Source organism: Takifugu rubripes, chromosome 10 (genome assembly GCF_901000725.2).
Source record: "Takifugu rubripes chromosome 10, fTakRub1.2, whole genome shotgun sequence".
Classification (NCBI taxonomy): Eukaryota; Metazoa; Chordata; class Actinopteri; order Tetraodontiformes; family Tetraodontidae; genus Takifugu; species Takifugu rubripes.
Window position 1 is genome coordinate 6,833,695 of NC_042294.1, and position 24,124 is coordinate 6,857,818.

Sequence of the window (24,124 nt, forward strand, 5' to 3'; positions counted from 1 at the left end):
CTATCAATAATTCATTGCAAAATGTCCCCACCTCAAGTGTCCCTTAATTTATTATTTTTTTCGCTTGAGTATAAAAGAAGAAAGGCGGCTAAAACATTGGTGTGGGTGTGTGATTGTGGCAGATGGAGACTGGATGGATGATTTGATGTATGTGCGGGGTCAGAATGGTCAGATTCTAGCCAATTTTGACCGGGTAGAGCGAAGCTGTTGTCACCTGTCGCCACCTTTCATTAACTTTTATTACAGTCACCTAAATTACTTTCACACAAGAGCGTGTTGGGGGACACTGGTATCACTTATTATGATGAAAATCAACATTCAGTCCTTATCCTCCCCCCAAAGCGCTCGGAGACACAAATGGGACTTTAATTGGAAGTTGCGCAAACAACTGCGTTTATTGACTTTTCTATACATCAATCAATGCCATGCGGCGCATTTTCTGTCGCAGATTTATTAAGGTTTCGGTTTTAACAACACTTGGAAGGGAGCCGGCATATTGCTGAGTAGATTAAGACGTATTCCGCGACAGTAATTAAGCGATCCTCTTCCCCGGAGCGGCACCCTCATCCATCCGCGGCGGCGTGACGCGCTTGTTAGCGCAGCGCCCCGCGGAACACGTGGTGTGTGGTTATGAATGGGCGGGGGGAGGTGGGAGGCAGGGTGGTTGGGTGGGAGGGTAGAGTCGGATTGATGCGGCGCCTCAACGGGAGGAGCGCACAGGCGAGGAGCGCAGTCCGAGCGCGGCGTCTCCCTTCAACGCGCGTCTGCTCCAGAGCCAGCAAGGAGTTCAACTCCAAACCCAGGCCGACAGCATGGATGTATCCCAGCTGCTCCCTCTGCTCCTGCTCAGCGGGTGTTTGCCCAAAGTAAGTCAGCTTTACATTTTTGCCCCATAACGGGAAGGTGAGTGATTCCTGACTGAGTGTTGCAAAAGCATGTAAAGGTCAGAGCCTCTAAAGTGCGCCTGGGCGTGCGTGCGTGCGTGCGTGTGTGCCCCGTGACCTCTCCTGGGTGTGATCCTCCCCCCCCCTGTTAAATGCTGGGAATGTGGTGATTGGCTTGTGATCTTGAAAGTTTTTGTCTTTTATAATCTCAAATCCAAATATTGACTTGGCTCCTGAAACTATGACGCTATGACTGTTTTCATGCATTCACGCATCTCCTCAAATATAGAGATTGATCCCAAGTGCTGCTGCTGCACGCAACTCGGATTTTAAAGGGGGGGGATATAAAACAATATAAGTGATATCTAAATATGGGTTTAGCATTTTATCTCAGCGCGGCTCTTTGATATCGGCGTGGGAGTCCTTCCTCACATCAGGTGAGGCTGCGTGATCGCCCCCCACCTGCGGTATCTCTCAGATGTCCGACGTGAAACATCCACAAGATTCATCACTTGTTGACACGTTTCAGCGGCGCTCTCAGGCACCAGGAGCCGCAGCTCCCAGCGTGCTGTATTTATATCATTGAAGCCGCCTGGCAGCTGCTTTACAATAACATGCCCTGAATCATCCGTCAGCGGGGAGGAAGCGCGATGTCCCGAGGAACCGGGGGAAGAAACGGTTAAAATGATTTTTCCCGTTATTTGTTTAACAAATTGCACTGGAGAGGAGCAGCTCTGCAGAGAAAACTCCCAAAAGATACTTTTACCAGACCTACTACCCCCCTTCCCTGCACAGGAGGTTTTGAGACACTGGACCCAGGGGGACTACAAAGTTCAAAAACTCTCTTGTGTCTAGCTCATGTTTGTTTAACCTCCCGCTCAGAGACTGGATTTAAACAGATTTTCCTGTGCAAATACACACATCTGCATCGTGGCCGTGCGGTTTCATTCTGAGCGAATAAACTGACATAAAGATGGATGGGGAATGTTTAATATTCCGGCCGGATCGCTGAGCGGATCCTGGACCCAAGCCCGTGATAACGCACTTTGGCATCAAAATGCGAACTGTTGCGGGTTTATAAAGCATTGTTTTTTAGAACGCATGACCATATAGAGTAGGAGTCACATTTGTGCCCTTCACTCTATAAACACCAGCCTCCTCACTCAGATGACTGCATACCTTATATCACTACAGGATGTCTCACTTGCACCAGGTTTGCAGCAACCCAGCAAAGAGTTCTCAATTTTATGCATTTATCTCCAAAATCTGAATTTAAATTGAAGACACTTGGGTGCAAAATGAGGCATAATACGCCCCCAGTACTGCCCCCTGCTGGTAGGCTGTAGAAATTAGAAGCCCCGCCTCCCCCAGCAGTTAGAAATTTCCTTCGTTCTCTCCTGCGTCCCTCGGTTCATGCCAGCATCTCTGTAGACGGCCAGACCGCCCTCTCTGCACCTCCTCTAGGAGACCACAAGGGCGTTCCCTGGCCTCAGTGGGAAAAGTATTCCTCCCCCCCATGGGTGAACCGGAACACCCAACACCTCCTCAGACCTGTAACAATGGAAGACAGCCGAGTCAATGTTGACGGCCTCCGACAAAAGCAGAAATCCACAAGTTTCTCCTAACATCCCTCCACTTTCTGGTAAAGGCCATTTATTCCTGGAATCCTGGAGCTTCCTGGAGCCGGATAACACAACCAGATTAATAGTCCCAGTTAGTTGGTGCACAGTATCAATGGTGGTCGTGCTGGCAGGTTCTGGCATCCCGTCCTCATTACCTTTTGGACGTGGTCTCATGTATGGAACAATCGGCGCGATAAGCCTCGTGCCTGAGGCGTCGGCAGTTCGCGCCAAACTTAAAGCGCCGACTCGGGAATGAGACTCGCCAATCGGCTAATGGACATGCTTGGGATGGCAGCCTTCCCGCCAAACTCTGAGCAGAACCTGACATATTTGGAATGTACAAACTTCGCTTGGTGAACCTGTCTCGATCCCCGTTTGGAGGAGCTACTTTATGGGTGCGCTGTGCAACCCGTGTGGAGTAAACACATCGCTCTTCCCACTTGCCCTCGCACTCCTCAATCGTCTCATTTTCCGTCGGCTCCTCTTGTTCTTTATCAAATCGTTATAGAATTAGGGAAGACCGACGGCCGTTTCGCAGGGAGAACAACGGCTGAGGTCTTTAAGGGGTGGCTTGTCCATGCGCTAACTGACACCGGCGGCTATTTATGTGTTTTGCTCCCGGAGAAGCTCTGCGTTCGTCTGCGCCTCTACAGGCTTTACCAGGGTCCATCCATCGTCTGGAGAGCTTCCAAATGACATTTTAATTTCTTTGCCAACAGCCACAATTTCCATAGCTCTGCCAGAGCGTGGACATTACAATTAATTTTTCCCGCATTTCTATGATGGCGGCGTTATTTTTGTCTCTCTAAAAGTTCTGTAAACTTTAATTTAATCGCTCTCTCCCTTTCCCCCGTCTCTCTAGACATGGAACTAATCTGTGCAATGAAGTGAGCTTGATCCAAGCATCCTGGAGGAGAAGCCTGAGCACAAATCCCCTGCAGCCTCACCCCCCAAGAGGAACTTTGTTCCTTCTTTTGCAGTGTTTATGCAGTATTAATGGTTAACATCAGGACCGAAGCCACCGATTTCTGCCCAGAACAGCATGAGATGTATTAAAACCGAACGGTCATGCTGCTGCTGTTGCTGCTGCTGCGCTCAGGGCTCGTTTTTATTCAGAGGTTTTGGATGGAAGAGATCCAAGGAAAAGCTGGAAATTAGGTTCACCTTGCAGGCTCGGCGCCAGTAGTCATTTTAGATGTCGGATTTTGAGTTTGCTAGGATGACAAAGCATCTTTATCAAACGTTTCGCCTTCATCCCACTTGCATCCTGGACCCCGGCGTGGCTTTATTCCAGAATATTTTGGATTTTCTGGGTGTTATCGGTTGCAGGTAATAACCCCTGCGAGCAAAGTTCTGCAGGCTTCACGACCTCATCCCTGGGGGGGGTGGAGGTCGGCAGTAAATAACAGAGTTAATATTTGCACAGCACAGGCCGAAGCCTTCACTTTTTTGTGTGTGCCTTGAGAGGAATTCTGTCCCAGATTTAATGTTGGAGTGATCGATTAAAGATTTATGGCTCATTCCCAGGTGTGTTTTAGTAGCATTTAAAATATAGTTTAGTTCCCGACTCCTTGACAATTTGCTTTTATATGATAAATATTAAAGGAGGGTTTTTTTTGTTTGTTTTAAAAAAAAAAAAACGCACTCGTGAGTGAACATACGGTAATTTGTGTTAAGTTCAAATGCATAATTTATTGCTAAAAGATGTAAAAACGTGTCTAAGGGCTTTGGATGGTTAGATAAGCAGCCTGCACGATGATTCTGGACCAACAAATTGCTGCCATTATTGCCAGAGGAAAGCGTCAGTGTTGTCGAGATGCGTTCAAGGACTCCGTGTTCAAGAAATGACAAACGGCTTTATTGAACCCTTTGAGTGGCGGCAGGCTTCTGCACACTGCTGTAGCACACTCAGCTCTACACCAGAAAAACTCGCTCACCGCACAAATTGTGCTCGCGTTCCCCGCAGAGGTGCGTTCGCGCTTTATTTCACACGTGGGCGAGTTGCACGCGTCGAGTTCGCAGACTGAAAGGAACCAATGAGGATCGCTCGTGAGATGCGCGAGCCATTCAGTTTTCAAAAGCATGTTTTTGTGTTTTGGCTGCTCCACCAGCGCTGACCTTTACTGTTTTGACTCTCCGGTACCGGAGCACAGCGAGCTCCTCTCCTGCAGTTCAGATCTTGACACTTTCCTTCTCTGCTGACCTTCTTGGGCTTTCTTCTCCTCGTCTTGTGCATTTCCTATGACCCACCAGTTCTCCGGCAGCGGCCGTCCGCTTGCATTCTTTTCAGCCGCACAGACACATGATCGTAATAGATTACTCACTGGCCTTTCCCTCCGCTTCACAAGCCGCGCCGGACGAGGGAGAGCTGTTTGGCATCGTTCTGCAGGTTTTTCCATTCAGACAGGAAGGCCACGGCGGTGAAAGTGTGAGACGATGGTACCCACCATCCTTCACCTTGCCGGATCAGCATCTAATTAGAGTCTTTAATGTTTTAAACCGCCTTCTGCACTTTCCTGCAGGTCTTATCAGTGCCGATGTGCGACGTGGCGCACGACATCGAGCTGGAGAGGGAGCGCTGCGAGAACAGCGTCAGGAACGTCACTGCGGGTCAGTCTCCATAACCTACTTTTCCTGTTTTAGACTATTTGAGGGAAGGTGAGCAGGAGGCTGTTCAGAGTAGAGGTAAGATACTGTAGTTTGGGGTGAATGCCAGGTTAGCACGTCTCCAGAGACAGAAAGCAGACAAGTCTCATCTTCTGATGACTGGGAATCAGCTCCCAGGTGAGAAGAGAGACGGATATTCAACGAAACCTGGCTCGCACAAAGGAACGGCTGACCAAAGCTGCCTTAAATATTTTGTCTAATGATTCATTTCTTGTATTTCAATCAGAATTGGACATTTTGATCTACAGAGTGTCACTTCAGACAACTGAATATGTTAATATAGCTTTACAATCTCTCTAATCATCCATCCATCCATCCATCCATCCATCCATCCATCCATCCATCCATCCATCCATCCATCCCTGATGAGGGCTGCTTGAACGTCCAGATACGAGCTGCTAACAGCTAATTGCGGCGTATGATTAATGGAACCACTCTTGCTGAAATGTCACTCTCTAATGAACGGCATCATGTCGTCGCCGCCATCATCACAGGCTGCCACGGCGTCCCTCGGCCCTCTCAGTGACTGTAAACACGACGCGCTGCCATGTGGGATTGACAGCGGCGGCTCCTGATGGGCATCAACAGCTAATCTGCCGTAAAGCGCTCTGGTGCCGACATATAAAAAATGACCCCACTGTCGTACCTGAAACAGCCGGAGCGGCTAATCAAACTGTCCAGCGTCACAAATCCATCAACAGGACCTGCAGGAATTTCCATTTAAGCACAAATTAGGCTGTTTAAATGGGACGGAGGAGGTTTTTCATCTTTGATAGCAAGCCCGACTGTTTTTCCTGACAGCTCTCATCACTGACCCTCTGTGGTCGCCCTACAGTGTTTGTGCATACAATACGCGCACGTTGACCTCTGCTACCGTTGAACCCGCGTGAGTAGCGCTGTACTGTCGCGAATGCCTTCACCTGAATAGCCAGCATAGATTTTTACATTCATTCCGCTTCACTATTTCCCTCTACGCCTCATTCAAACACACGCCGCCTGTTTAATGAAGCAAAAATGTCTCGACATATACTGCTCCTACTTCATTATACATGAGCTGCCCGCGCCGGGGCCGCTCGGCTCCTTATTTACGCGATGAGGCTCATTTCTCCACTTCCCTATCTGCTTCCTCAGCAGGAAGGTGAGAGGAAGCAGCACTCTTGGGTCACATCCCTCCTAAATGAATTATCATTATATACATCTGCGAGGGGAGCTGTATGTTCCGCAGCCAATGTTTACGCAGTATTTCAATGTGCGGCGGAACGGAGATGAAAAGGATCTCCTCTGAGTTTTGGTGTATTGCCAAGCAAACTGCTCGGATGTTACAATACATTTACTCTGCACCAGCTGCTGAAATAGATTTGTTTTTAAAAATGTCCCCAAGAAGCCGCCTGAAAGAAACTGCTCCCACTCTTTTTAGTGGTTTATTTTTGTTGTTTGGTTATTCCATGGCCGTTTGGAACACCAGAGGTGAGCGCTGTTGACCTGACTGAAAGTTTCAAAGGAGCAGTTCAGGCGTGAACGTCTGCCGCCGCCGCCGCCGCCGCCGCCGCTGCCAGCACATGCAAATGAAGCTGTCCTGTGATCAGATGTTAAGAAGATGAAGCATGTGGTGACTGTTAGCACTTTGCGAGGAATTCAGGTGTCGCTAATTGGAAATAAAGTGGAACTGCACACGGTGAAAGGGCCGACGCTGCGTACTTTAGCCTCTATTTAATTTGCCACGTCCTCTGAGCCGTTTCAGCCCCGGCGACTCTCTTTTTATCCACTTTTTTTTAGTTGTTTTCATTTGAAAAGGTCAGAGATAAAAGGGAGAAAATTAAAACCGGACGTTTGGAGATCTCGTTAAAAAAAAAAAAAAGACAGAAATTGCTTCAAAATTACTGCAACAAGGAGAAACTTGGCGAAGGACACCGACAGGTCACACAGCACTCGAATGGAATTGGTGGAGGCTGCTTCCGGGGAGCTGGAAAGAGACGTTTCCAGGAGAGGATGGACAAATGAAGGCATCTGATCGTAGATCTGATTGATTACTGGTGTGGTGTGTGTGTCTGTGTGTGTGTGTGGACACGAGTGTGATATGAGTTATGTGGGGCTAACGTCGGTCCCTCCTCGTGACAGGTTGCCAGGGCATGTGGGACATCATCGCCTGCTGGCCGTCGGCCGGCGTGGGGGAGGTGGTCACCATAACGTGTCCCGTCTACTTCAGCTACTTCAGCGACCAGCACAAAGGTAACGGCCTCATCTTCCAGCTCAAATCAGGCGAAGGATACAATTCCACCTCTTCGCTTCAATGTTTTCTTCAGCTTAATGGGTCAAATCCTAAATTTTGAATTATTTAATATATAATCAAGCAAGAAGGTTCTGTCTTTTAGGACGCATTCCACATTTTCATGTATAAATTAGGAAATATCAGTTTGTGCCTACAGCTCTTGAAACCGCCACCCCGCAGCTTTGACCCCGTGAACTCCGCAGATACTTCAAACTAATCCTGGTTACTGTAAACAAGCGCGGCGGTGCTTACACAAGGCCCGGCTTAGAGCGCGCCTGCAAATTCAAGCTCGGATTACAGTCGGGCTCTGAGAAAACAAAGTGGACTCCAGCTCATCTCTCAACTTTTACTTTGGATGCAGCACGGAGCTTGTTTTGTTCCTCCTAAACAAAGTTGGCACAAAAGCCACAGCTTTGTTTTTTCAGACTCCTTTCGGTTGTTGTTCCCTCAAACCTTGCCTGTTCCTTTAAAAACAACTTCCATTTTTTGACGTTTCCGCTTACTTTATCTCCAGAACTTTGGCTCCCGCAGCTCCCTGCCCCGAAAAAATGTGGAAAAGAAAAAAAATAAATCACAGAGTTTACAAATGATCGTTTACAAATCTGAAGTGTGTGATTGTGGAGCGCCTCGCTGTTCCTGTTCCAGCTTGTTTTGGTTGGACGATGTTCGGGATCCTACAGTCGCTGGGCGACTTATTTTCCAGCATATCGGAGGCTATTTGACTGAGACTGTCATGTCTACAGTTCTTGACCTGCTGTCTTGACAAAGCAGTTGCGATTTAATGACGCTCTCTAATAATCCACAGCTGGTTTCATGTCGGCGTGAGCTGACCCCAAACCTTTCCAACCCCCCTCCCGATGAGTCATTTTGAGTCCTCTGCTGCTGGATATAGGTTTCCTCTTTTCAACACCTCTGGGCTGTTTCTCGGATGTTTTATACCTGCTCCTCCTGTGCCTCTGTGTCGACAACCCAGCGAGTCGATGCTCATTACAGCTGCCCGACCGGGCGGCTCTGTTGATGTATTTACAGCTGAAGGAGAGCGGGGGAGTAACTTCTGTACAAGCAAATGGATCGACGTTTATCTGTTTCATCGCGGACCGTCTCATGTGGAATTCTCATCTCTTTGCCTCAGCTGAGGGATGCAGAGTGCTGCTTTAAAAGGGAGCTAAGCTAGGCTAACAGCTGTAACACCACTGATAGAAATCTAAAATTATCCTTGGCATCACCAAGCAACACTTCTGATCATCCGCCATTTTTTGTCCCGCAAGACATTTCACACATTGCCTCCATCTTTTCCCTGCACCGTAATCGTACTGAGATGGAACGCCGCTGCCGCCGCGTGCGTCATGGCGTAATTGGCGGGCGTGAAAAACCCTAACGGTCGCACCTCTTAAACAGCCTGGGAAATTTTATGAGAATGGTTCCTGCCCGCTGAGACCTGAGAGCTGCGTGTTGAGCTGTCACATCCCGCACAGGCATTAGCACCTCCGAGAGCAGGAGGCGGTGTGGAGTTGGAGCACTCCAGGCCGTGAAAGTTTAAAGGTGAAAACCCAATATCCAGTCAGGCTTTTATGGGTGGGAGCCAACAACAGCACATTTACACCTGAATATTTGAAGGGTGGGGTGTAACGTTTATTAAAATATTCGTTTTTGTATCAGTATCATCAGAGTTTTGCTATTAAATGTTTATTCTGGGGCACTTCAGAAATATATTTACCATTATGTCTGTGATTTTCTGCTGTTTGATTCCTTAAAAGCGCAGGAAGAGCGAAGCCTTTCATCGCTTTGTTGAAAAAGTGGACCGAAGCAGGCAAAAACCGGGGGAAAAAGGCTCTCTTCCTCTGTCATCTGCTACCATGGAAAAATGATTTGCAGTGGGGTGACCTGAGTTTCGCTCAATGGGACGCTTACGCTCACAAATGACCTGAAATGAGAAGAGAAACATTGCCGGGTGACCATGACACCAGGATGATTGTTTTTCACTGCTTGGCGGCTCGGTGATGGCGCTCCGATTTCTCCTGTCAGATGCGAGACCGTGTTATAAAAGGGCCATCATCGTCATATAAAATGGTTCTCCTGTGCCAGAATTTAGAGCTCAGGCCTGCAGTCGCAGGAGATTAAGAGGAGACACATCGGTGATGTGTAGTTTTATATGTTTAGCAGTGTCTGCAAGAGCCACCCATCCATCCTCAGTCACAGTGGGAGATGCTAACGTGCTAACTCCACATAGAACCTTCCCACCTGAATGTTTGATTCATTCTTTAACCACCTTTAACATTTATTCCTATACGAAAGCACCTGGGGAATAAGTGCAAACATTATCAAACAGGAAATGAAAACGATTTTCAAAAGAGGAACGAAGCCAGCAAGGCTAAATCGGCAGCGCCGACTTGTAGCAGCAAGGCGAAATATTTGAGGAGTCCGATTATAAATTTTAATTTTCACCTCAGAGACGCGACGGAGGCACAGGAGCAAATTACTTGCTCGACAGCTGAAATTTCACAGCAAGGATTTAGCCGAAGAGGAAACGGAGCAGAAACGTCAGGGTGGCGAGAGGCGCCATTCAGATCTTTAGCTTGGACTACAAATAAAATAAAACAGAATAAAACATTTACTTTAGTTCAGTTTGCCATGAACCAAACCATTGATCAGACATCTGTGGGGGGCACTAGCCAAAAAATACATAATAAAGAAGAAAAATAGATATTTAAGTCGCTCCGGAGTACAAGTCGCACTCCCTGACAAACTATGAAAAAAAGTGCGACTTATAGTCAGGAAAATACTGTAGAGTAATGTGCTAAATAGAACGATTCTTCCCTTTAGAGTGCACTTCTCCGCAAAACCATCAGGAGGCGCAATAGGAAATGAAGCGAAACCAACAACTGAATGTGAACCAGAAAACTGCTGCTGCGAGCCGGGTGTGCCGGCCGGGCTAGCTTTGGTCTTCTGAAGCCGTGGATACGGTTGACGCCAGCTCCACCTGACGTGGCCTCAACACTCAGATGGTTTCAGATTCATGTGGTGTGCTGCCCAGATGTTGCTTCAAAATGGAAGCATAGAACAGATGTTTCAGAACAACGGACAGCGCAGTTGTCGGTCGGGCCGAAAATGCCTTTTACGTGCAGTGCTTGGTGGGTGTCTTGCTGAGGACAAAATGAATAGCAGTGTCTGAATTTGTGCAAAGAAAAGTCTGTGTGTGTGTGTGTGTGTGTGTGTGATGAGCAGTGAACTCTCCCTTTCTGGCTCTTTTTCACGCTCTGTCGCTCTCTGAAAGCCCCCATTAGGCTGTTATTTATCCTTAACATTAGTAATTTTAGACCCCCCCCCCCGCACAAAACCAGGGTTCTAATTCGACTGGATAATATTGTGGATGGTCGATAATCATGAAAGGAATCGATGTGGCATTCCGTGTTTTTGGAAAATTAACCGTTGGGCACGGTGTTGGGCACCGGGAACACTTTGTTCTGATAACCTCATTGCGCATTTTATTTTAAGAATTTGACCTGAAGCGGGAACAGGCCATCCGTATTGTTCTGGCACGGATGTCTCATTTCGGATTCTGACCGGACTGCACATTGAAGAAAGCCATTAGCGCCTGATCTGCATGTGTGAAAAACAACCCCAGAGCATCCTGGGAAGACACGCTAGTGCCTCTTTAGAAGTCGAGACAAACTCTACTTGTTAGCTGAAGATATCAGAGAGGACGACGGGGTGACGCCTTTTCCAAGGCTAAATTCTTTCCCATCTTTTCCCAACCAGAGCTGTGATCAGTCAACCTCCTCGGGTCCGGCTAAGGCCGCTCTGCTCTCCCCTTCTTTTCTCTCCTTCCCTTTTACTCCTCCGTACTTGCGCAATCACAACCCAACTTTTGGGAGCGGCTGCCCACCGCCCTGAATGCCAATCAGCGCCCGTCTTTTACAAGGTTGCGGTTTCCTGCAGCTTTCGTCCTGTTTTAGTTTGAATTTATTTAGCGACGCTGATAAAAGGGAGTGGATTTTACAAAGTGTGACGGTTCAGAGGCACGGGTTCGTTGGAGAATTTGAAAGACCAGAGGAAATTAATTTCTGCAGCCCAGCGTGGAACTGAAAGACATCTGCTGCGGCGATAAGGGACCTTTTCCTGACCACCCAGATACCGACAACCCCCCCCCCCCCCCCCACCACCACTACCACCACCACCTTTGATTCACTGAGCAGTGGCTGTGTTGTAATTGACTGTTGACGACTTAACCTTTGGTCACGTTGTGGCCGAGGTCTCGGTGTGGCGTCGACCTGCATATCAGCAGAGCGAACGGATCACAAAGATCAACCACATGCACGAGTAATTAGCGACAAAGCTTTTGCGCGTGCGTCAAAGTTCCACGGCGGCAGCTCGGATAATTAAGGTTTTAACCGTAAAATCTCGTAACACACACTGAAGCTGCTCGTCTTGGTTGTGATTCCGGAGGGAAGAGAAAATGGAAAGACATTCTCTCATTTCTTCCTGCGGTGAAAAGCAGGCGGGCGTTCTGACCTCTGCCTCCGCCCTCCAGGTAACCTCTCCAAGACGTGCACGGCGGACGGCTGGACCGAGATGCATCCGCTGGACATCGCCGTGAACTGTGGGTACAATGTGAACGGCACCAGCGACGATGTGAGTAAACTCCAGCTCATCGGGGATGGGGGGTGGGGAGCGCCACAGCTGCCTGATGGTCCCATTGGGATGGAAGTCAATAACGCAGAGCAAAACCATCTCGAGGGCTACCGGGCAGGAAACATTTAATTAGAACATCGCCTTTTCCCCCCCTGTGGGTGGATGCTGTCAGGAAAATAGTTGCATTGATTTTCTTTCACAGCCCCCACGCTGTTTGACTCTATATGCCATAAATGTTCCGCGCTTTTCATTTAATTTCCTTGACTTGTGTAAGTGATTGTCTGCAACCAGCAAAGTTACAGTATCACGACCTGTTTTTCATAGGCAACTATGGCGCTATTTGTGAAACCAGGATCGCGCTAAGCTAGCAGAGAGGAGAGTAGCTACTACTCAGGCGGACTGAGCTCTAAATATCCCCGATTTGCAGCTCCAGTACAGCCGGTAACCTGTCGGAATGAAGTTCTGGTCCCTCCTGATGGGGTTTGCACATTGTTTGCAATGGGACAAGGTCGTTGCATCTTTACTGTCCCTTAGATGAAACAATCAGACTGAAAAGAATCCCCCTAAAAACAGGGTAACGGCCAGATTTAAAGCACTAAGAGAAAGTTAAAAAATCATTTGAATGACAGCTGAGGCCAGAAGAGCTTTATATTGATTAGCTCTTGTTAGAGGTGACCTCACGGACGACCTGAAGGTAACAGATCAGCTGCTATAGGAGGAAGAGTCCAAATTATTGATCTGGGATATATTCCTGCTAAACTCTGTGTTTTCAAATTTTTGTAAAACTTTTGTGTATATGTAAAACAAGTGGCCGGATCGGTGAACTTTCTGACCCGAGCGTCATGGCATGTCGAGGTTTCTGAGAGGTAGAGGAAGAGCTTCCAATCGGAGGCGAGAGCTCAACAGAGGTGAAGAGCGGGGCAGAGAACGCGCCGCAACAGGGCGGTAAAAGCTTTCCGGGTGGCCGCTCGGCTCGTAGAGGCGCCGTCAGCGAGCTCCCTCGGAAGTCTGAGGAGAACAAGCTGGTGGAGGCGTCCTCAAGAGAATCCGAGCTCACTCATTTACATGAGACGCTAATTCTGAAGGGCAGCATTGTGATACTGGACAACGGCTGCTCCCAGTTTAACCCTCGAATGAAACTTTTCTGATTAGGTGGCTGCTGACGCGACGTTAGCATGTGATCCTGCCTTTGTTGTTTCGACAGGGCAATTTCCTCTGGCAGGTGAAGATCGGCTACACCGTCGGCTACAGCGTCTCCCTCGTGTCTCTGATCACGGCTATCGTGATCCTCTGCATCTTCAGGTGGGTGGAGTGGCCCCGGAGCGCGCCCAAACCTCCGGGAAGTCGGAGAAGTTCCCAATGACTTACCATAAAACCCAGCGCTTGCTCGGTCTATCAAAGGATTAAGGGATAGAAGAATGAGGAAAAGACAAACAGTCGGGGCTGCAGGACCCCCCGCCGAGAGCGCCAGAATTAGTCATTTACCGATTTGATGTCGAGGTTTTCCTAGGCTGCACCGCGCCGTCGAGATGAAACTGCTTCCACGGCTTTATTCTTCCCTGGTTGCTCTTTTTCCTCCTCTCTGGTTAGAGAAGAGCTTTTCATATTCCCTCAGAGACGTGCAGGGCCGGTGAGGAAGCGTCCACCTGAGTGGTGACAGGAGATCAGTGGGACGCTGACGGGGTTGCGGTCGGCGGTCTTAATGAGGCCTGACAGGAAGTGGAGAGTCGCAGATGTTTCCGAGACAAAAACCAGGCAGCCTTGGGTTTATCAAAGCTGTTTTCCCTTTTTTGTTACTCTTTTATGGCTGTTTGTGCAGCTGCGTCTTCTCCCCGCCACCTTCCTTCTCCGCTGATGATTTGTGCGGGTTGCAGATTAATCACATCTAATTTTCCTGTGAGTTTGGGCTGACTTTGACTTCCCAAACACGGACTTGGTGGCCTCATTACATTTGGACTCTGAAGCTTGATGACTAATTATTCCCCGGACAGAAACGAAAAATCTGGCTGCAGCCTGACTGGTTTTAGTCGTGCCGGCAGTGGAATATTTTCCTTGGCCGCTCGCGAGGACGCCGTACGTGTCAGGTGGAGGAAGCCCCTCGAATCCCTTTGCAATTTAAAATAATGGCTATTGATTGACACGGGAGCCCTGCGGTGCAGCATCTCCCCCTACTTTTCCCTTTAAATTAAAGCTAAATTCCGGAGCGCCGTCTTTGATTTATGGCGGCGTCTCTCGGAGAGAACACAGCCACTGTTACATCTGACAGGCTGGAGTAGATAATCTGCACAGTTATTATGTTCACTGCCTCTTCATCCTAATCAATGTGATTGTTTCTTTCCTGCCGGGCTCTCAGGAAGCTCCATTGCACGAGGAACTACATCCACATGCATCTCTTTGTGTCGTTCATCCTGAAGGCCATCGCCGTCTTCGTCAAAGACGTCGTCCTCTACGAGGTCGGGGAGATGTACGACTGCTCGTCAGGCACTGTGAGTTAATTAAACGCGATGTGGCTGCTTCGCGTTGATGAGCCAGGGGAGCGGCGGCCGCCTGCGAGGAGCCGTAAATCTGTTTACAGGGTTTGCAGGGAAGCAATGCAGAGCTTATTGTCCTGATAGAAATATGTAAATTAGCGCAACGGTTAGCGCTGTCACCTACAACAATAAAAGGTCACGCTTTCATGGCTCTGAGTTGATTTCACCTCTGAAGTCATGCTCAGTTATACAGATAACCCCGCTGTTACATTGATGCAGGTTAATAGTACTGATTAACTGATTGGATGAGCTAATATATGAAGGACTACACCAACTGCTATAGCGCCACCTGCAGGGCGATTGTGTGTGTTTTTTGTGTATATTTCTGTGGGACCTCATAAAAGATGTAGATAAAAAAGCAAGACTCAATGTAAATTACAGAACGCTCAGCACTGCGCACCACTGAGCCGTGGATCACAGGCCTCCGAGGCCCCCGTTAGGTCTGCCGTCACGAGGTTGTGACGCGGCTGCGCGGTCAGAGCGGCCTCCCGGGGGATTTATTGGCACACTCCAGCGTTGACAGAAGCCAGCTGCCGGGAAAACACATCATGGAGCATTTGTGCAGCGCCGCTCCTCGTGACCCCTGCCCTCGCTTCCCATTGGCTCCCATGTCGCCGCTCTGTGTGTCACTTTTTAACGCTGAGAGCAGCCCACAAGTTGCTGCAAGACAGTAAAAAATGCCACATTTGTTGTTTAGACCCTCCTGTTTTGGAGGCGTCACGGTCGAACTTAGATGTGTTTTGCTCTGCAGTCTCAAACTGACTTTAAGTCACATTTAGGGATAAGTTGGGTCCTTCGGATTTAAATTTCTTCGAAACCAGATGTTTTTAAAGTGTGCGAGTGTTGGGAAGCACAGCTGCAGCTTTTGAGGTGTTCAACAGGAGCCCGTTTGGAGCCAAAGCCGAATCCCCGTCAGCTTTAATGGGCTGTTTGAAATCCTGCCCATGAGGACAAGTAGTGGTTCCCAGAAAGGAAAGCCAGTTAATGTTAATTACGCTCTTGTTTGACATCCCCTCCTTCAGCCCTCGTGGATGATGGCATGCACGTGTCCCTCCAGCCTTGGAGTCCACGTTTTTATATCCCATGAAGCCTTCAAAGAGCAACACGTCTCCGCCCATTAGAAGCCACTTCCGAATGCAGGGTCGAAGCTCCCCGTGTTCGGGCACGTGCGCTTTTTGGTGTCTGCCAACGTGGGCTCGGCTGCTCCGTCTCAACTTTAATGCACTTTGCTGGTTTTGCTTGGACAGAGCTGCCTCTGACGCTCATGTAACCCGAGCGCCCGCAGCCTGGAAAACAGCCGAATCAGGGGATTGTAGACGGAAAATACCTGACAGGGAAGCGGAGTGTCTAAAGTCATTTCCTGTCTGTGTGTCTTATGCGGCTCTAGTTTGGTTTCTTTTTAGATGTCAAGTGGAGACTGAAAAAGTAGCTTGTAACAGTGTTCATCCAAAATCAACTCTTTATTTTGACATTTGAAACTCGAACCACTTGACATATCGCCCTGCTCTTGAAGGATGAGGCTGCAGCGTCGTATTAGGCTGATGAGGTCACACTGGCAGGGCGAAGTGCATGATTTGCAATCTTGTTGCCTTTGTTGATCTTTATTTTCCAAATTTTAGTAAGATCACATCTAGCTGTTAAATAGGAGATGCTAGCTGCTAGCTACGCTAGCTAATCAACATCTGATAATCGCTGTGCGACCTGTGCGGGCAGCAGGAAGGAGGTTATCCAAAGAATCATTCCCTTGTTTTTCTAATTCAACTAAAGTTGCTGTTTGGTGAAGTTGATTAAATTTCACCCGCATCTACCCGCTCTCGCCTCCCCCTCAACAGCCAACGAACTCCATCAACACAATAAACCCAAGCACGATTCCCCCATATAAAATTCCCACGTCTTTCATTTCCCAACATGTGAATCCACAATCACATTGAAGTAAATTTTACAAACGTTTGAAAGCCAGTTACTGAATTCCTCTGCTCGGTTCCTCCTCTGACGAGAAATATTTGCGCTGTATTGCTGTTATGCTGCCTCTCTAATTAGGTTACTACAGAGGCAAATGTTTTTCCTGCTCTGTAATTACAGATTGGCTGCAAAGTGGTGATTGTGTTCTTCCAGTATTGTATCATGGCCAGTTTCTTCTGGCTGCTGGTGGAAGGTCTTTATCTTCACGCCCTCTTGGCCGTCTCTTTCTTCTCTGAGAGGAAGTACTTCTCGGCATACATCCTGATTGGCTGGGGTGAGAATGTCTTCCTTTCACGCCGTCCCCGCTTCCAGCTAATGATTCACAGTCATGTCGAATGGGAACGCTGCGAGGTGTAACGCTTTCTGTTTATTTTTCTATTTCTACGTGCCCAGGCGGTCCCACGGTTTTCATCGCAGCTTGGAGCGTGGCTAAGGCGTACTACTACGATGTGGGGTAGGAAATCAACCGCATGGCTGTTGGATCAGAGCCCTGGGAGTTGTCTAGATTTTAGTAATTACCTCATTCAAATTGTGTTTCTTTCGCCACAGGTGCTGGGACATAATCGAGAGCAACGATATGTCCTGGTGGATCATCAAAACTCCCATTTTAGCATCAATCCTGGTGAGCATTAGAGCCCCTCTATCTCCATTACATCATTAACACCTCAGCCGTGTTTAGCAATCTCCATGCTGTAGCGCCGACAAACATCGGCTTTATAAAACAAGTCGGTGCATCTTAATTTTGTCCGTCTTGTCAGAAATAATGGCTAGAGAAGGAGAATAGTCCTATTAGAGCAGCTGGACTGAGCTGATAATGTCAGGAAAGCTCTTGTAAACATGGGATTCTCAAAAAAGAGGCCCTCCATCACCGCCGGTGCCTGCCCACGTCCCGCAGTGTCGACGCAGCGGCTTTTGTTGTGTTCTCCAGGATCAGGATCAGCCATCGGGCCGACAGCTCTGCGTCTCATCAGCCGAGCGCTGTTCTTGAATGCATAATGAAGCACGCAGTAATTTAGCCTCCCTCTAGAGTCACGGCCGAGGGGGCCCGCTGGTAATACCTCTCAAGTTTTAAGGGAGTCTCAACACTTTGTCCTCATTTCTCCGCAGATCAACTTCATTCTGTTCATCTGCATCATACGAATTCTCCGGCAGAAGATCAACTGCCCGGATATCGGGAGAAACGAGTCCAACCAGTACTCGTGAGTGTCATTTCTGGCTGCGGATTCATCCGTAAAAAGCCTGGAAATGAATCTTCATTTCCTCATTTAACTTCACAGAAATGTGGAATGATCATAGATAAACAAGGGAAGAAGAAAGCAAGATTAATGTGTTTTTTTCCCCCCTCGGGTATGAGAAGAACTTAGTTTCTTTTTGTTTTTCCTTTCTGGAATTCAGGAGTGATGGGGGAATTACGCTCGGGGCAGCCTCCAGCAGCTTTAAACGGTGATTTAAACTGGTTTGACTGGGAAAGACGTGTGATTTTGCTTGGTCGTTTCAGGAGGCTGGCGAAGTCGACGCTGCTCCTCATCCCGCTGTTTGGGATCAATTTCATCGTGTTTGCCTTCATCCCAGAGCAAGTCAAGACCGAACTGCGGCTGGTTTTCGATCTCATTCTGGGGTCCTTCCAGGTATGACATCAGCGGGGCGGAGTGTGGAGCAGATCCCGCTAACAAGATGCTCGACGGCGTATGGACGCCATCAGTTTAATACTTTTAAAGAAATCACACATTAAGCTAAAGTGCGGCCTTTTACCCAGAAGCTCCATCTGGGAGACTTTCATTATGTCCGAGGTGTGTTGCGTTCAAGGTCCAAAGCAACCATTTGGCATCCTCTCAGCTCTCTGAGCGTGGCAGCTCTCCAGGCACCTTTCAGGCTGATTCAGTGGCCGCGTCACCGCTTTTACACCCCCAGACTTCATCTCATAATGTGAAATGATGGAGGCAAACTTTCTTTTTTTAAGCCAATTCCTCCCTTTTCTCCCATCAGTCTTGTCGTCCTTGTTAGGGAACTACCACCTTACTGACATAAGTGTCTGACTAAAAATCCCACCCTTTTCCCCCCTCCGCAGGGCTTTGTGGTCGCGGTGCTCTACTGCTTCCTGAATGGAGAGGTAGGTGCCCTCGCCGGCAGCACCCACACGTTCAGCACTGTGCCTGCGTGAGTTAAATGCATAACCCCTTTTGGTGAAGTGCTATTCTGTGGCGGTTCAGATAAGTTCTCAGTTTCGGAATAACAGCGACTTGCTGGCTGGCGAGACTGGCTGCTACGCCAGCTGAATTTTAATGTGTTTTTCACAGGGTTCGCGCTGTGTTTTGGCCAGTTTCATTCATTAAACATGGCAGAGATTTAAGCAATTGTTAAGTTCAGCTACCGATGTTCACGCTGAAAGGGTTTTCATGTCGAGATGAATTAGTGTTTGGATCTTCTGCAGGTCCAAGGGGAGATCAAGAGGAAGTGGCGGCGGTGGCACCTGCAGAGGTACATGAGCTCAGACGCCAAATATCAGCAGCCGTCTATCGGCAGCAGCAACAACTTCAGCACCCAGATCTCCATGCTGCCGCGGTGCAGCCCCAAAACACGCCGGGCTTCGTCCTCCTGCCACGACGACCTCTCCAGCATATGAGTCCCACAGGCGGCGGCCGCGAGCACCACACGCCGCCCTGCAAAACATTAGAAACATCCCAAAAAACAAAAGATGTGAGGCTTAAAAAAATATCACACACTCCTGTCATCTACACATGCACTGTTAGAGGGTGACATAACAGGACTGTAAGTAGCTCCGCGGGTCCCTCTCACGCACATTGAAGCATCATTACTCTTTAATGATTCGGCGCACGCGCACAGGTAGATCCCTCCGCCATTACGCGGTCGATGCTGAGGGTGTCGTGCGTTAGTGGGGTCAGGTGAGCGATCCTGACGTGAAAATGTGCAAAGTGGTGCAATTACGCCCTGATTAAAAAACACTCAGTGGATTTTCCGCGGCTCCAAATGAGCGCGGCGGCGGCGTGGACACGGCCAATTAAGGAAATGGAGTTAATGCAGAATCCATTTTTTTCCACCCATCACAGTTGTCCGGATGAGGAGGCGTATGTGACCCATTTAAAGATTTTAAAAGCATTTTTGAGATAACTAGCAGCACGAATGCCCGTTTTGCACTATCGCTGCCATGAGCGAGTGGTCAGGGTTTGAAGGTTTTGTTTTATTTTTCATAAGGTCCTAGTTTTTATGTGCACAAGTGACGCCTCGGCCCGCATGGCGGAGTGTTTTTGACGCTGTACTGCCGTGTAAGTACACAGTGCAGAGAAAATAATTGGTGTTGTTTGTCGTGCCATGGAGACCAATTCACAGCCGCAGTATCGGTAATACATCAGCGTAATTGTTCACTTTAGTGGAGCGAGCAGAATTTAAAGCCTTGCCAGAGCGTAAACTTCCACCGAAGCTCGCTTGTGAGGCGCTGTATGATTCATTTTTTATACATTACAGCTAAATAAAAGACACTAAACTGTAAAACGGTCCTTATATCCTTAATGTCCCTCTATTGTTTGGCGCAACAGAAGCGAACCCAGGCCTCGAGGGCCGTAGACCGACGGGGTTCTGGGTCCCGCTTTCTCTATTCTACCTGCGTGGACAGAAATCTACATCCGCCACAGAAAATAGACCTTAAGAATGACTCAATTATTTACCCTCAAGCTATTGTTATTATACTAACTCTGATTCATAACTCATGAGACTTCCCCTATAGGGGTGCAGATGTAATCTCATCCATCTTCTGTTGCTGCTAAGGTGTGCGTGGGGCACCGGAGCCTTATGTGAGCTTAGACTAATACCAACTCGTGTGTGTAATTTAATGTATGTGATGTGTCTGCTGTATTATCAACCAAGAGGTAATTCCAGCCTGTGTATTGAACAGAATGCTGGGAAGATGGACATCATATGGACGTTAAATGCTATTCTGCTTGCTGCCTGCACCACCACCATGTTGCTGTGACATGTTTTAAACAGGCCTGATGCATTTATTATAGCGGTGAAGGGTTTGTCCCGTCGAAAGTGTGTGTTTGTGTGTTGTTTTTTTTAAAAATTAATTCTTTGTCATGTTCTAAAGGAACCAGTTTTCCTAATCCAGTCACGCACATTGCTAAAGGCCATTCTTAATGTAGCTATGTGATCAGTGAAATTCAGCATATTACCTTCATTTTCAAACTGGATATTGTGAGTCTATTTAAGATTGTGTTTCAGTGTTACTGCCATATATGTGTACACCGGTGGAATGCACACACAAGTCTTAATCTACAAATATACTGCAAGTACTGTATTTACAGGCTTTGTGTACACAGGAAGGAAAAAAGTGATCATTTTTGTATATTGGTATTATTGTCGTATAATGTATACAAAATGAGGACTTTAACTTTATTACTTGATGTTCTGTTCCATTGTGGATCAAATAAATTATTGCGAACTGATTACGAGGGCTTCAACAAATCATTCAGAGGAGGGAAATATGGAAGTCGGAGTCAAATCCAGATGTTTTGACATTCCACAGCTGTGGATGTTGATGGAGGGCGGGAGCGTTTTCGACCAACATTCTTGGCTAAGCTGCTCAGAACGCTCTTTTGCACAAATGATAGTTGTGCTAAACGGCAGCCGAGATAACGGTGGCTTCGCTAACCAATAACAATGACCCTTTTTTCCTATGGTCAAGTTTAAAATGGGACTTCAATCACTACCCAGCATGCTCTTTGTGAAGACAGCAACTCTTGTTCAGGGTTATAAAGTGCATATTAGCATGTTTATTAAAGGCCCTTTTTCAGTGTTTGACCACTTTGTGTTTACATTTCCTCTCCCAGACCCCCGACCTGCCGCTTCCACTCTATTTAGAATTTACTGTTGCCATGAAACTGCACCAACTTAGTCTAATCCCTCGTGTTGTAGCTCAGATTTATTGCTTCATTCACCCGCTGCCTTTGAACGGCCTCTTGATGTCAACGTTCCCTTTAAAAAGATTAGGGCTCCTGCCCGGCGCACGTGGTCTCAATCTTTCCTTTACCTTCCCCACAAAAATGGAAATCATGTGTAAAACAATATCCTCCCATCATGTGATTGTGCCGATATTGCTTATTTATATCGCATTAGCGCATAAATAAGCGGTTCTGGGAGCCTCTCACAGGCTTAAAGGAAGCATCAGGCTGGAGACAAGATGGATGAAGTTATTTTCAGATGCTGCTTGAAAGTCCGAGACAGGTGTCTTGCCTTTAAGCCTCCTCCATTATTCACCATTCCGCTGAAATATTAATGCGACAAATAAAGCAAAAGTTCCGAAAAGGCGAAACGCTGCTCTGATTACGGACCCGAGGAGCCGAGAGCTGATTTCAGGAGAAGGCATCTGCCAAAGCTGCTCTGATCTGATGTGAGGTCAGCCGTCGCACTCGATGAACATCCCGGGTCGGACTAGTGGATTTCCTCATCCACGTCGGCTGGAACCTTTTCTTGTTTCGCACAAAATCAATATGTTAAAACAAAAAAGACAAACAAATAAAAAGAACAAGGTTTTAGTTGTGCTATGTCGTGAGACAGAAGTCTAACTAATTACCTGACCGTGAAGGTGTCAGAGGTCATCAGTGGTCATCGGGTAATCCCAATAATTTATGACAACACATATAAAGCCGCACGCACGAGTATGTAGAGGAGTTGATGTAATGTGACATTTTGCAGCCCATCTGCTGATGTGTAAATAAGTCCCTGGCTGTTGTGTCTGAGTCTAGTTTAATCCCCCGAAGGTACAGAGGGAGGTTTTATATCCGACAGCACTTGGCAGGGAGACGGCGGCGGGGGGTAATTGGCAGCGCCAACACAAACTCTGAAAGTTTGACAGGATGATGAGCCAAGACGTTAAGGATGGCCATGCGTCCTGTGGTTCTGGACGGTGGTTTCAGAGACCCATGTGCCATTTTGTGGACTGTTCCATCTCCGGCTCATCCTCGGGTCTCTATCTGTACGGCTTTCTTCAACGTCTCTTTTTTTTCTCACAAGTTGTGTCGTACTGACGCTTCTCAATTCCGCCATCTTGAACCGCCGCTCGTGATTGACGAACAGCGCACGTTATCGCAACGCCACTAACCCGGTTGTGTTTAAGCCGACCCGTCAGCGCCAACGCACACCGCCAGTCTCTTTGATCCCTTTGTGAAACACGCTTGGGAAGCCATTCCACACGTTTGTTCAATGGCAGGAAGCCTGATGTCACATTTGAATGTCATTGGGGCCAATACCAATCGCCAGGCATTCGGAGAATGTTGTGGTGAAGTGGTTGCATTGTGTTGGGCCGGTTGGGCTGGGAGCCCCCGGCGGTGCTGAATGGACTGTCGCGGGCTGTGAAATTTGTGGCTCCTCTTTTGTTTGGAGATTGTTTGGACGTATATGCCCCCACGCTTCCTGTTGCTATTTAAGAACTCGGCTGAACTGAGGGCCGTCGCTGTTTTCCACTGTTTCCATTATAATGAGGCTTCGTCAGGCACAGGAGAGCACGAGGCCACCAGTGGTGACAGTGGTGGGTCACCTGAGACCTGGGGTTGGGGTTAGACCTCAGAACCAAGAAACTAGTTCTTAAGATAAGGAAAAACTCCCCTTTAACAGGAAGAAACCTTGAGCAGGACCAGGCTCATGTAGGGGGACCCTCCTGCTGATGGCCGGCTTGGTAGAGAGAGAGGAGAGGAGAGGAGAGGAGAGGAGAGGAGAGGAGAGGAGAGGAGAGGAGAGGAGAGGAGAGGAGAGGAGAGGAGAGGAGAGGAGAGGAGAGGAGAGGGGAGGGGAGGAGAGGAGAGGCATAGAGCATAGAAATACATACAAAAATACGTTATATTGAATTAAATTGAATTGAATAAGAATGGGGTAGGGGCACAAACCCACGTGCACTGATCAGCATCATCTGTTTGACTCACATCCCCATCTGGAATGTAAACAAGGGTTTATTATGTACAAGATCAAACTGGGTATTTATCAGAAGCTGCATGTGATGTAGATCCTACTGGAGGACATGGACAGTCCCACAGGGGCGCCACAGAATTGCCACCTCACCCAAGGTTCATAAATCTTGGATTTCCCTTCACTCCTTTCAAAGTTCTACAATATGTAATATAACACTGGTGTGTTTTCTTCAGATCCAGTTAACTCGCGATCCATTTCACACCCCTGACGATCGACAGCATATTATTCCCACGCATTCTGAGCGCACGCTTCAGTTGAAGCGGGTGGACGCGTTCACATGGCAACCCCTCACCGTGATGTGTGTATTTTAATTAATGTACAGAATCATTAGCAGGGATGATTAGGAAGGGGGGAAATGCTCATCAGGCTGATGATGATTAACCGGTTAACAGAGATGAATATAAAACAGCCAGAACTTTGCGTGTGTGCGTGAATGAAGATCTGTATAGTCAAATCAGCCACTAGGGGGCAACAGACACATTCAATAAACCTATTTCTTCGCTGCTTTTTTTTCCTGTCTGAAAGACCCAATATTTGTTTCTGAAGCAGAGAGGTGATCTCAAAAGTAATTCAAATCCT

The 24,124-nt window shown here is 47.9% G+C and overlaps 1 protein-coding gene across 3 annotated transcripts; it reads left to right on the forward strand.

Moving 5' to 3' along the window:
• The first annotated feature begins 656 nt into the window (after window positions 1-656).
• Window positions 657-21,025, forward strand: vipr1b (vasoactive intestinal peptide receptor 1b). Of its 3 annotated transcripts, none has more exons than XR_003889872.1 (14): window positions 657-866; window positions 5,029-5,116; window positions 7,292-7,402; window positions 11,974-12,074; window positions 13,279-13,376; window positions 14,428-14,560; window positions 16,688-16,841; window positions 16,961-17,021; window positions 17,117-17,189; window positions 17,675-17,766; window positions 18,066-18,195; window positions 18,636-18,677; window positions 18,999-19,851; window positions 20,478-21,025. XR_003889872.1 is itself a non-coding variant. In XM_029843048.1 (14 exons), the coding sequence occupies exons 2-14, from the start codon at window positions 4,943-4,945 to the stop codon at window positions 19,188-19,190; spliced, it is 1,278 nt and encodes a 425-aa protein (XP_029698908.1). In that variant the 5' UTR covers window positions 663-866; window positions 3,369-4,942; the 3' UTR covers window positions 19,191-21,025. The 3 variants fall into 3 exon arrangements, 2 of the variants coding, with proteins under 2 accessions (XP_003968044.2, XP_029698908.1); XM_029843048.1 differs by adding an exon at window positions 3,369-4,945 and having other exon boundaries at window positions 663-866; window positions 18,999-21,025; XM_003967995.3 differs by having other exon boundaries at window positions 18,999-21,025.
• Window positions 21,026-24,124: the final 3,099 nt, after the last annotated feature.